The sequence below is a fragment of the Lepidochelys kempii genome, chromosome 2 (assembly GCF_965140285.1).
Source record: "Lepidochelys kempii isolate rLepKem1 chromosome 2, rLepKem1.hap1, whole genome shotgun sequence".
In the NCBI taxonomy this organism is placed as follows: Eukaryota; Metazoa; Chordata; order Testudines; family Cheloniidae; genus Lepidochelys; species Lepidochelys kempii.
The window spans coordinates 81,141,414-81,155,696 of record NC_136381.1 but is presented as its reverse complement, the minus strand read 5'-3'; the positions used below and the strand labels follow the sequence as shown (position 1 = coordinate 81,155,696).

At 44.0% G+C, this 14,283-nt stretch overlaps 1 protein-coding gene across 1 annotated transcript; it reads left to right on the top strand.

The window, feature by feature from the left end:
* The first annotated feature begins 423 nt into the window (after positions 1-423).
* On the top strand, positions 424-14,027 carry HRH4 (histamine receptor H4). Its single transcript, XM_073331355.1, is given in 4 exon segments — positions 424-1,147; positions 6,234-6,400; positions 9,583-12,718; positions 13,381-14,027. Coding segments are annotated over 3 exon segments (1,437 nt in total). The 5' UTR covers positions 424-693; the 3' UTR covers positions 10,399-12,718; positions 13,381-14,027.
* Positions 14,028-14,283: the final 256 nt, after the last annotated feature.

The following is a 14,283-nucleotide window of genomic DNA, read 5'->3' as shown; positions in this document are numbered from 1 at the left end:
ACAGACATCACCACCAAGCAATTGAAGTGCTGATCAAAGGGGAGAGCCTGGCTGAAGGGTAACCAGCCAGCTTGTGGTGAGAATCATCTAAGTTTGTAAGGGCACTGAAAGTGTTAAGATCAGCTTAGGATGCATTTTGCTTTTATTTCATTTGACTAAATTTGACTTGTTATGCTTTGACTTATAATCACTTAAAATCTATCTTTGTAGTTAATAAATCTGTTTGTTTATTCTACCTGAAGCGTTTGGTTTGAAGCATGTCAGAGACTCCCCTTGGGATAACAAGCCTGGTACACATCAATTTCTTTGTTAAATTGATTAACTCATATAAGCTTGCAATGTCCAGCAGGCATAACTGGACACTGCAAGACATAACTGGACACTGCAAGAGAGAGGATCCTAGGATTGTGTCTGGGACTGGAGATATTGGCTTGTGTCATTGCACATTCCAAGCAGCTTACATGCCAGAGGCTGTGCATGAATAGCCCAGGAGTGGGAGTTCTCACAGCAGAGCAGGGTAAGGCTGGCTCCCAGAGTCAAGGATTGGAGTGACCTAGCAGATCACCAGTCCACATAACACCAGAGGGGAACCTCACACACAGTCACTGCATTTTAAAACTAGCATTTGAAAACTCCACATCCTGTTTATTGGTGATACTTCTGCAGATTCAGTTTTCAGGACATTACAGCTAAATGGACCATGCTTTTGAAAACAAGGAAGCTGTGCAAAATCTATATTTACCAAGCATCAGAATCTTGCAATCATTTTTTTTTTACTTTATCAAATCATTTTGGATGCTCAATATCTGCTTTTAAATATACAGTATCTTATTAAAATTCTTTATCTTCATTAACAGAAACAGTTCAGAAAAGAGCCTGAAGTGGATGCACAATATGTATAACAACAGTACTGAAGATCTACACATGACTGCAACATGTAACGGAAGGACAACTTCATCCACATCGAACTTGGAACGAAAATTTACATTGGTTGTTTTGGTATTACTGGCAGTTCTTATGGTTTTGTTAGCTCTTATTACAGTGCTTGGAAATGCCTTGGTCATCCTGGCGTTTTTGGTGAACAAAAATCTTCGGCATCGGAGTAATTATTTCTTTCTTAATCTTGCTATTTCAGACTTTTTAGTGGGTAAGTTATGATAATGAAGCAAATGTAATACTCATTTTATAGTTTACTTCAAAGAAAGATTTATTTCATTATGTTGTTTCTCTTAACAAGCAAATTTCCTGAACATATACCTAAGATCAGATAATGGGGTGGAAGCTGCATGGAGTACTTTAGCAGGCTGTTAGTTCTCAGAAATGTACTAGAAAGAGAAACCGATCTTTTAGCAATGTGAAAGATGTTTTCTTCAGAAAAGAAAGCAACTATTCTATGTAGAATGGATGTGAAACCATTGCTGCTTAGGGGTTATTGTTTGTAACTGGTTTTAATTAACCTCCACTCTGGAATTTTGCTTTTCATCATAGATTGTCAGATGGAACATAGTATATGTTAACCAGTAGATCTTGTATATATTGCAAATTCCTTTCAGAAAATTGCCTTTTCTATATTCGGTTGAAATTAACTAGTAGCCAAAAGTTTAAGAATTACTAGTTATTTTTTCCAGGAGTACATACGCTACATTGTTCCATTTACTAAGTCAGCCAACTGACTAGCACTAGGCAGTTTTTGCAAATATTCTACTGTTCATCTCTGTATCTGGCTGTAGGCTTAAGGACATATGAAAAGAATAAATAATCAATTATTAATCATTTCAGTGGGTTGATGCTACACACACACACACCCCTTTTAAAAAACTATGCTTGAAATAAATTAAAATTGATTGTTGGAATCCAAATTTATACCACTATAGCATTTAAACAAATATGTAGAAGAGTTATCACTGGAAGAAGAGAATTAAATCATTGTAAATGCAGAACAATAGTTTTTAATGAATTAATATTTCAAGAATGTTAAATATTTTTCTAAGACACAACTGAATTTTCTGTAATTAACATATTTACATCCTGCTTATTTTACTTAAGCAATAAGACAAGATCAGCAATAAAGTTCTGGGTGATTATTGTATGCTTCATGTGGTATTCAGAGGTATGAGGCTGAAGACCTAGGGCTACATCCACAAGAAGGATATAAGCTCCTTGCTGCAATGCCTGTCTTTAGGTGTCCTGCTGCCCCCTGGCTCCTCAGCCCTGAGTTAGGTGTCTAGGCTCCCTATACAATGCATGGGGTGAGATGTGTGCCGAGGAATGGGATTCTCAGAACTAGCAGGCTGAGCAAGAAACCACTTAAGCTAACGAGGAATGAAATGCTGAAGAGAGGTGTGTGATTTAAATTCCATCCCTCAAAGGGAATTAGGCACTTAAATCTGGATCAGAAGGAAGCACCTAACTCCACTTGAGAGTCACAGCTGTGAACCCCTCCTGGAGTTAGGCACCTAAACCAGGTCAGAGATTGAGAGAAACCTATCTCAGAATGCTATGTAGCCCAGTGGTTAGGGCATGGAGGTAGGAAACTGAGGTTCAAGTCCTTGCCCTGAACCAGGCAGAGTAAGGATCTGAGTTGCAGTCTCCCATATCCCATGAGTGCTCTAACCACTGGCCTATTGTGTATAACTGGGGGTGATAGTTCCTCCTCTGTTTTGGACAGGACCTGATGCAGTAGGCTTGCTTGTAGGCAGCCTCTCACAATGCCTACTGGATCAGGCCCCACAGGTGAGGTAGGCAGGGGAATGCAGTTTCAGGGTCCCAACGTGGCTTAGGTGTGAGCTGGGCATCAGAACTTAGGAAGCTTTGCACAGGCATACCAGTAGAAATGTAGGTGCCATGGGGACTTTGTTCATGGAAACTTAGGCACCTCAGGAATTTAGGCACCTAAAGTGGCAGTTAGGCACCTTAAATCCCTTTGTGGATCTAGACCAGGGGTTGGCAAACTTTTGGCTCGAGAGCCACATCTGGGTATGGAAATTGTATGGCAGGCCATGAATGCTCACAAAATTGGGGTTGGGGTGCAGGAGGGGGTGAGGGCTCTAGCTGGCGGTGCAGGCTCTGGGGTGAGGCCAGAAAGGAGGAGTTCAGGGTGAGGGAGGGGGCTCTGGGCTGGGGCAGGGGGTTAGGGTGCAGGGGAGAGGGGAATGGCTTCAGCTGAAGGTGCGGGCTCTGGGGTGGGGTTGGGGATGAGGGATTTGGGATGTAGGAGGGTGCTCCAGGCTGGGACCAAGGGGTTCAGAGGGCAGAAGGGGGATCAGGGCTGGGGCAGAGGGTTGGGGCACGAGTTGGGGTATGGGATCTGGCTAAGGGTGCAGGCTCTGGGGTGGGGTCAGAAATGAGGAGTTCACGGTGCGGGAGGGGGCTCTGGGCTGGGGTAGGGGCTGGGGTATGGGAGAGGGATCAAGGATAGGGCAGAGGGTTAGGGCACAGGAGGGGGTGCAGGCTCCGGGCTTACCTCAAGCAGCTCCTGAAGCAGCAGCCTGTACCAGCCCCGGCTCCTATGTGGAGGTGCGGCCAGGCAGCTCTGTGCGTTGTCCCGTCCGCAGGTGCTGCCCCTGCAGCTCACATTAGTCGCAGTTCCCAGCCAATGGGAGCTGCAGGTGTGGTGCTTGGGGTGGGGGCAGAGCGCGGAGCCCCCTGGCTGCTCCTATACGTAGGACCTGGAGGGGGGACATGCTGCTGCTTCTGGGAGCCTTGGCACACATGCTCGGAGCAGCCTCAGACCCTGGTCCCCAGCTGGAGTTCGGGAGCAGGGCAAGCCCCAGATCCAGTTCCCTAGCAGGAGGTTGAGGGCCAGATTAAACCGGCTGGAGGGCCGGATGTGGCCCCTGGGCCATAGTTTGCCCACCTCTGATCTAGACTCTAGTGCTCCAGTGTACTGTACTGATAAGTAAAGGAGCCCTAGGAATGCACAGTATCATATTGCTGTAATACATTTTAAAAGGAACTAGTCTTTGCTTCTCTCAGCAAAGGGTTTGAAAATGTGCTCAGAACATAACACCATTAATGGGGATAATTTAAATGTTAGATTTATGACATACACAATATATACTCCTGTAATATGCACTATTTGGGAAGGTGTGCATTTTCAGTGCTGGGAATTAGCTGAAGAGCTCCCATTAATGGGGTTCTGTTTCTGGTCCCACCCAGACTGAAGAGAAGGGAACACTTCTCAGCTTTTAACAGTAACCGCACTGATCATATAAGAAGCAGTGTTTGTGGACTCCACAGGAATGGTGGCTGAGATGGGAGGTTATCCTTCAGGAATGTGACACACCAACAGGTATTGCAGCAAATTAATATGAGTTTTAGAGGAACCATATTAATAAAAGACTTTGCAAGCATTGTCTAGTGCGATCACCACAAGCACTGAAGTATCCTTAGGATAGGAGGCAGAGTCAAAATATTTCTTTTTGAATTAATTAGAAAATCCCCTGAGTTTTAAAAAAGTAGGAACCTAACTTTAGGTTCCTAAATCCATACAGCCACCTAAATAATTGGCCTAGTTTTCAAAAGTGCTGAGCACCCAGCAGCTCCTACTGAGGTCAATGTTATTTTAGATGAGTAGTGTATGTATGTGTAGGGTGATCTCAATGGGATTCACTTGGCCATTCAGCTCTTTCGAAACTCAGACAATTTATTATCATGCCTAAATATGATATAGCAGCTTAGCTGTCGCTCTCATTTTTGAAATGTTTGGTTTAGGAGTTTAGAGAGGGCACCATATTTTGAGGTGTCATAAATGTCCTGATGGGGGCACCTTGATTTTCAGCCAGTTCACAAGATAGCACTTTCTGTAGACCAGTGCTTTCCATTTTCCAGAGCAATGCAGAGCCATTAGTTCACTGAACCAGGAGAAGGAGAACCTCCTACTGAGCCATCTCTTCCACTTCAAGCAGTGCCCAATGCATGTTCCGAATATGTATCGCCTCTTTTTCATCACAATATTTAAGTCATTCCACTTTAGCTTTTAAAACCTTGGGCATCAATCCTGCATACCTTGACTGATGGCCTTCTATCTAATTCTTGGACTGGCATAGAGGTGAAAACAAGAGTGTCCGTGTTGATATCCAGGGCATTGTGCTCCACATTGACCATTTTCCCATCTGTAGTTGCTGTTCCATAGCTCAGGCCTTCTGCACAGAACTGTTCTTCTCAATGGTTGACAGTTTTTTCAGAGACTTTTGTTTCTAGGTCTAAACAGAGAGCTTCAAGTCCCTTCAGACTGCCTTAATGTTTCCCACTTTTCTTTCAAATTTCCTGTGGGCCTGAAATCTTCAGAGTCAGTAAGATGTGTTAGAAACAGACAACTCACCTCTTGTGCATCCTGTTTGCTAACTAAGGATGAGAGATTGCAAGTGAGGCCACCATTTTCAATCTTACATGTATAAAGATAGGTTCTTAAATCCATATTGAGGCATCTAAACAAAAGTAACCTGATTTTTCAGAGGTCCTAAGCATCATCTAATCCCATTGAAGATGATGAGAAGTATAGGTGTTCATCATCTTTGAAAGCCGATTTAAGCGCCTATATGTGGTTTTAGGAACCTAAATTTAGGTTCAGCATGGGTGTTGAGACTGCTTCATGTGTGTTCCAGACTAATACTTTATCAGCTCAGTGCCAAAAAGGGGATTATGATCAGTGGAAAATGCTGGGCTGAGTATGTATAGGAAACTATAGAATCTTTTTAACTTTTGTTGTTGGCCATGGTTTGCTGTTTCCAGCCAATGGGAGCTGCGGGAAGCGGTGGTCCACAGGGACATGCTGGCCGCTGCTTCCTGCAGCTCCCATTGGCCGGGAACAGCAAACCACGGCCACTGGGAGCTGGGGGGGGGGAGCGGGCGCCATGCCTGTGGATAATCAACATCAGCAAAATGTTTCACGGCCTGCAATCAGATTACCCTGATGGGCGGCATGCGGGCTGCAGGTTGCCCCCCACTGGCTAGCTACTCTTTCCTTTAGGTTGTGATACAAGTCTGGAAAATACTAATAATAAGCACTATATTATACCTGCCAGAGAATTAACAGTGCATAAAAACATGGCTGAGATCAAGTGTAAGGAACCCATTAACTAATTTCATGAGAACACAAGAACTTCATCTGTAAATTCCAATCTGACATTTTTGTAATTGGGTATCACAAAAATTGTTCTGGGTTCCTATTAGTACCATCTGCAGTCCTGACTATAACAACTTGATTGTTTATTTATGATTTTTCTCTATAGGTGTATTCTGTATCCCCCTGTATATCCCTTACATCCTGACAGGGAAATGGATATTTGGAAGAATTCTCTGCAAACTCTGGCTAGTTGTAGACTATCTTATGTGCACAGCTTCAGCATTTAGCATCGTCCTCATCAGCTATGATCGGTTCCTGTCAGTTACTAAAGCTGTGAGTAGAACATTTATAGTTAGCTTTGCATGTCTCATGATGTTTAGATGTAATTGTGTGTTTATGATAATACTTAACACTTATATAACACTTTTCATCCATAGCTTGGAAGGCACTTTACAAAGGTGGATAAGCATTATCCAACAAAGAATTTAAGTGACTTGTCCAAAGTCACACACTGAGTCCATGGCAGAATTGGAAATAGATTTCCAGACTCCCAGGCCAGTAACTTTGGCTAATCTAAATTATAGGTGGCACATGTAATAATGCCTATATTATAAAGGTTGCCTGACATTATAAGATCTTATTTTCATGTAACTTATGACTTTGCCAAACTTTTACCATCCAGGCTGAAGTTTTCTGTGTTGGCTGTCTTCCTCAGGGTGAACTTTTTTTGCTGTTGTTGAAAGTTTCAACTAACAGTTCAGCCATTTCTCAGAATAAGGTTAGGGATAATACTTTGTTATGACAATGATAAAAAATTCTTGAGTGTTTTGTTGAGAAGCTCTAGCTCCTCCATTCATTGGAGCAGAGACTTGAAATTTGGTATGAGGGTTGCCCCGCTTTCAGGAGCGTGTTTTTTGCTATTCCTGTGAATATTTGTCCAACTTAAAAGCCTCTGAAAATCTGTTTGCACAGGCTCGGTAGAGAGTTGTTAGTTAGGCAACTAAATTCTCTGACAATTCCGTCTACGCTGAACATCTTGCAGGAGTGGAGCAGGTCTTCTACAGCAGTTGCTGCATATGGATGCTGGGGGCTGCTCTGGCACTGGAGCTGAGAGCATGGAGACTGTCTCTCCTGTGCTGTCAGTGAGGAGGAGGAAGCTGCTTGCCTAGCAGGCAGATTTGTGGAAAATCAAGCCTGGAGCAGTGGAAAGTGGGGAGGCTGGGACAAGGGCCAGGGAGAAGGTGGGGATGGGAGATTGGGCCAGAATGAGGAGCTTGGGGAATGAAGACCTGAAAGAGGTCTTGGTGATGGGGAGGCAGGGCCTGAGATGAGTGGAGGAATGGGGAGATTGAGACAAGGAGCTAAATGGAGGGTCAGGTGAGATTGGAATTTGGGAAATGGAGCCAACCAGGAGGTTGGAGTGAGTGGAAATGTTGGATGAGGATCTAAGGGAGGGCCAGAGGACTGGACCAAGGACAGAATGGAGGGGCCAAGGACAGAAGGGTCTGTAACCACCTTAGTACATCTACCACCTGGAATAAAACCCATATTTCCTGAGTCTCAACATTTCTCTGCGGACAGCAAATGTCCGTGAAACCCACTGGCAAAGTGGATCTCACCTCCCCTTAGTGTCTGGTCCATATGAAGGATGAGAGCCTAATACTGATATCACTTACTGTGTTAGCTCAAGGGGCTCTGTGTTTTGGATCTAAAGGTTCCAACCCTTTTGATGACCCATGTGGGTGTCAATATGATGCCACATGATGGAATTCTGTTTTTTTTTCAGTTTGCTTTTATAAAAACCTATGAAATTGCACACAAAAACCCTATATTTAAGGAGCATTAAAGTTGCAGAATCTAGCCCTCAAAGTTAGGAGAAATGCATGTGTGCATATGCATTATGATACAACCTTTAATTATATGATCACAGGCTATTTTTTTCTGCTGGATCTGTGCCTCATTCAATGCACAGTATGGCTGTTGCTCAGAAAAGGAAGCAGGGTTGGGTAGTGAAGGAGGCTTTCTACAGGACCTCTGTCTCATTTGTTGCAGAAGTTGGAAGGTGTGTACTATTTTCAGATCTGGGACAGGCGGGTGTAGGCCTGCCCAAAACCAAAGGCCCACACCCTCTGCTAAGAGGGAGGATTGGAAGGTGTGTAGTGAATGGGGCAGGTGATGGCAGGAATAGAAAGGAAGGTCTCCCGGTTAAGGTAGTTGAATGCTGTCCTGGGAATGTGGCTTCTATCCCTGCCTCTGCCACAGAGCTTGTATGTGATACTAGGCAAGTCACTTACACCAGACTTTTCACAGGTGGTCACTTAACTATTCTTCGCTGTCTGTGTCCCAGACTGAAACACCTGGGGTCTGATTTGCAGATTCCTGAGCACTCACAGCTATAGCTGAAGTCAATGGGAGCTGTGCTTTGAACAAATAAAGTATTATAAAATGGACGGTCCTCTGGAAAAAAAAATCAGTCCATAGGCTTTTTGGATTGAGCACCCAAAATTGGATACTTTTGCTATTGTCTCTTTGCCTCAGCTCCCCATCTGTAAGATAGGAATAGTCATACCATCACACTTCCCAGGTGAAGCGCTCAGATACTATAGTGATTAGCACCCCAGACAAGCCCCTAAGGAAATTACTAATTCTGTCTTCAGAGCAGGGTTTGAATAGTGTGCAGTAAGTATGGCTTGGGGCCAATCACTGAAAAGTGAGGAAAAAAACCCAAAGTATTGAAAGCTGCTCAGTCAGGAAGTATCATACACCCTGTGCACTGAATGAGCTGGGGTCCTGTGGAAAAAATAGTATGTGATCATGTAATTAAAGACTCTGTCATAATGCTTACACACAAGGGATCTGAATTAAGGTTGCATTGGCAACTTTTTTTGTTGCTGGATACTTAAAAAAAAAGTCTGATAAGGCATAAAAACCTCAACCACTAAAGGAATCTGAGCGGCCATTTACATGATAAAGAAAGAACCATAACACAACATCTAAATGATTGAATTTCCTTCCTTTAAGAACTATAAGGGGATCTGGGGTGGGGATACATTTTATTCTGTGACAAAGAAAAACAAATATTCACATTTAGATACTTGGAAGCAGTCATGGTTACTTTTCTATTACAGTGGGAGTAACCCCCCCCCCCCATTCTTAGTTTACCTCAGAGATTCAATGTTTTCATGAGTCAGAAGCTGACTCCTTGTTATTTCCTTATTGTAATGGTGATGCCATCAAACCATTTCCTATTACTCATTCATTCATTCCAATGGAAGGTATATCCATCTCAAATGTTTTCCCCCCAAATCTTAAGCATACAGTAGGCTATAGTGCTTGAGCCCAAGATTAATAAAGTTTTTCAGGGCTTTATATAAACACAAATGTTCTGGACATCTGGAGACCCAAAGTACAAATATTATTCTTAATTTCCCAGAAGTTTTTACAAAATACTTGCACTAGATATTAAAAGAACGCACTGTATGACTGACATGGGGGTCTTTTAATTTTACTTCTAGGTGACATATAGGATTCAACAGGGAACGATGTCAAAAACTATTGCTAAGATGGTGGCAGTCTGGGTCTTTGCATTCTTACTCTATGGCCCCGCAATCCTCATTTGGGAAGCTGTGGTCGGCTGCAGCAACGTACCTGATGGAGAATGCTATGCTGAATTCTACTACAACTGGTACTTTCTCCTATGTGCTTCAACCTTTGAGTTCTTCACACCTTGTATCTCTGTGGGCTATTTCAACATGCACATCTACTGGGATATACAAAAACGCAAGAGAAAAAGGCTCCAGAGCACAGTCAGTATCAGTAAACAGGTGTCTGTACCTCCAACAGGAAACAATGTCTTGATGGCTGACCATTGCTCTTTGAAGGAAGAAGTTCGTTCTACTGTTTTAGAAACAGAGGACAGTCTTTCTACTACTTCCAGGTCACAGACGCAGTCACTGGAGACTGACTGTTCACCTCAGTCCAGAGGCTATTCCATAACCCCTAACAGTGATCAGTCAGTAACCCTCAGGGTGAAGACCAGGTCAAAATTGAACAGGGACAAAAATATTGCAAAGTCACTAGCCATAATTGTCTGTGTCTTTGCCATTTGCTGGGCACCATATTCATTACTTATGATAATTCGCGCAGCCTGCTATGAAAAGTGTGTCAACAAATTCTTGTATGAAATAACATTTTGGCTTTTGTGGTTCAATTCCTCTGTGAATCCCTTCCTCTACCCTCTCTGCCATGTTAGGTTTCAGAAGGCTTTCATGAAAATATTGTGCCCAAAAAGGTTTTTGGTATTGCCACCAGCCCTGTCAGTCTCTTCTTAGAGAGCCAAACTAAAAGACTTACAACAGAAGCTCCACCATCTCATTTCAGTTAAGCTTGTTATGATCTCATCTTCAATAATATAGTAGATATGCTTGTTTCATAGATGGCATTAGTCAAGGATGCAATATGTGAACTTACCAATAGTTTGATAATTTTCAATGCATTAGTTTCCTTTTCTCTTGAAAGTACCATGTTAAATTCAACAACAACTTTTGCCTAATTGTGCACTATCCCTTTAATTTATGAATTTTGTTCTCAGGCACAGAACATGATCCCTTTCTTTTATTAATACTGTTTATTTAAAATTGGGACAACACAAGGCATATATTTTCAAAGGCCGCTACAAAAGTGTTCCTGGGAAAGAGACATCAGTCTGCATCACACATTTCGATGTAGTTGCCAAGTGTTTAAAGAATAGAGCAGATTCATGCATCCATAACTGTCATTTAAAGGAACAGAAGTTCAACAAATATATATTTGAAATGTCACAGAATCCTTTGGGAGCAGTAATATTTTCTTTGCAAGAATGTTATAGAAGCCAGGTAAGACCTTCAGGGCATTACATGCTCCCCGTATTAGGGTGTGTGTGTGTGAGAGAGAGACTAAGCAGGCTAACATAATCTAACAAGCCTTTTCCATTTCTAATTAAAATATACTCCACTTAGGTCAAGTGCGTTCTATGTGCATGCAAAATCCCATTGAGTTCAATGTGTCAGTAGGCAGCATTTAAAATACTTAGGAGAATAAAGCAAAATGTCTCCAGTTCTCGCTCTTCCCCCCCTCCTCTGTTTGTATACTTGTGATGGGCTGGATCACAGAAAAACCCTTGGGAACTGCCAGCTGATGTGCTGAGACTACTTCTAACCTGTTTTCCCTGCTAGCCTGGGACTCCAGTACCTTGCCTGTTTGAGCCACACACTCTTGCCGGCTGCAAACACAGACCCAGGTCTGAACAACGTCCCACAAACTGCAGGCTTACCTGAAAATAGCTTAAGAAATGATCATGTCTCCAACACCCAGATGCCCAGTTCCCAATGGAGTCCAAACCCCAAATAAATCCATTTTACCCTATTTAAAGCTTATACGGGATAAACTCATAAATTGTTCGCCCTCTATAACACTGATAGAGAGATATGCACAGCTGTTTGCCACCCCCGCCCCACAGGTATTAATGCATACTCTGGGTTAATTAATAATTAAAAAGTGATTTTATTAAATACAAAAAGTAGGATTTAAGTGGTTCCAAGTAGTAACAGACAGAACAAAGTAAATTACCAAACAAAATAAAATAAAACATGCAAGTCTATGCCTAATATAGTAAAAGAAAGTGATTACAGATAAAATCTTACCCTCAGATGTTTCAATAAGCTTCTATCACAGACTAGATGTCTTCCTCGTCTGGGCATCCTTTCCCCTGGTACAGCCCTTGTTCCAGCTCAGGTGGTAGCTAGGGGATTTCTCGTGATTGCAGCCCTTTGTTCTGTTCCACCTCCTTATATATCTTTTGCACAAGGCGGGAATCCTCTGTCCCTCTCTGGGTTCCCACCCCTCCTTCTAAATGGAAAAGCACCAGGTTTAAGATGGATTTCAGTACCAGGTGACATGGTCACATGTCCTATGAGACCCCAGCCTTCATTGTGACTGCTCTGGACAGCACTCTCAACTCAGATGCACTGGCCAGGTAGACAGGAAAAGGCCTGTGAACTTTTGAATCTCATTTCCTGTTTGGCCAGTGTGGCAAGCTGCAGGTGAGTGCAGAGCTCATCAGCAGAGGTGACCATGATGGAGCCTCAGAATCGCAAAAGAGCTCCAGCATGGACCGAACAGCAGGTACGGGATCTGATCGCTGTATGGGAAGAGGAATCCATGCTATCAGAACTCCGTTCCAGTTTTCGAAATGCCAAAACATTTGTCAAAATCTCCCAGGGCATGAAGGACAGAGGCCATAACAGGGACCCGAAGCAGTCCCGCGTGAAACTTAAGGAGCTGAGGCAAGCCAACCAGAAAACCAGAGAGGTAAACAGCCGCTCCAAACATGCCGCTTCTATGATGAGCTGCGTGCCATTTTAGGGGGTTCAGCCACCACTACCCCAACCATGTGCTTTGACTCCTTCAGTGGAGAGGGAGACAACACGGAAGCAGGTTTTGGGAACGAGGAAGATGATGATGATGAGGTTGTAGATAGCTCACAGCAAGCAAGCGGAGAAACCGGTTTTCCCAACAGCCAGGAACTGTTTCTCAACCTGGACCTGGAGCCAATACTCCCCGAACCCACCCAAGGCTGCCTCCTGGACCCACCAGGTGGAGAAGGGACCTCTGGTGAGTGTACCTTTTTAAATAGTATACATGGTTTAAAAGCAAGCGTGTTTAATGATTAATTTGCCCTGCCATTCATGGCCAGTACAGCTACTGGAAAAGTCTGTTAACATGTCTGGGGATGGAGCGGAAATCCTCCAGAGACATCTCCATAAAGCTCTCCTGGATGTACTCCCAAAGACTTTGCAAAAGGTTTCTGGGGAGGGCAGCCTTATTCCGTTCACCATGGTAGGACACTTTACCACGCCAGGCCAGTAGCACGTAGTCGGGAATCATTGCAGATCAAAGCATTGCAGCGTATGTTTGCTGGTGTTCAAACAACATCCGTTCTTTATCTCTCTGTGTTATCCTCAGGCGAGTGATATCATTCAAGGTCACCTGGTTGAAATAGGGTGCTTTTCTTAAGGGGACATTCAGAGGTGCCCGTTCCTGCTGGGGTGTTTGCCCGTGGCTGAACAGAAATGTTCCCCGCTGTTAGCCACAGGGAGGGGGGAAGGTTGAGGGGATAGCCACGTGGTGGGGGGAGGCAAAATGCGACCTTGTAACGAAAGCACTTGTGCTATGTGTGTAATGTTAACAGCAAGGTTTACCCTGAAAGAGTGTACCCATTGTTCTATAAAATGTGTCTTTTTAAATACCACTGTCCCTTTTTTTTCCTCCACCAGCTGCATGTGTTTCAAGGATCACAGGATCTTCTCCTTCCCAGAGGCTAGCGAAGATTAGAAGGTGAAAAAAAACGCACTCGCAATGAAATGTTCTCTGAGCTCATGCTGTCCTCCCACACTGACAGAGCACAGACGAATGTGTGGAGGCAGACAATGTCAGAGTGCAGGAAAGCACAAAATGAGCGCGAGAAGAGGTGGCGGGCTGAAGAGAGTAAGTGGTGAGCTGAAGATGATAGGTGGCGGCAGTGTGATGAGAGGAGGCAGGATTCAATGCTGAGGCTGCTGGAGGATCAAACGAATATGCTCCAGCGTATGGTTGAGCTGCAGGAAAGGCAGCTGGAGCACAGACCACCACTACAGCCCTCTTCCCACCAACCGCCCTCCTCCCCAAGTTCCATAGCCTCCTCACCCAGACGCCCAAGAATGCGGTGGGGGGGCCTCCGGCCACCCAGCCACTACATCCCAGAGGATTGCCCAAGCAACAGAAGGCTGGCATTCAATAAGTTTTAAACTTTTAAAGTGCTGTGTGGCCTTGTCCTTCCCTCCTCCACCACCCCTCTTGGTGCTTCTCTTCTCCACCACCCCTCCTGGGTTACCTTGGTAGTTATCCCCCTATTTGTGTGATGAATTAATAAAGAATGCATGAATGTGAAGCAACAATGACTTTATTTCCTCTGCAAGCGGAAGGGGGGAGGGGAGGGTGGTTAGCTTACAGGGAAGTAGAGTGAACCAAGTGGGGGTGGGGCCTTCCTCATTGTCTGCCGTTGCTCTGATGGAGGGAGGGGCAACTGATGACATGGCTTATAGGGTTGGCTTACAGGGAATTAAAATCAACAAAGGGGGTGGCTTTACATCAAGGAGAAACAAAAACAACTGTCACACAGAATGGCCCTCTCAAGGATT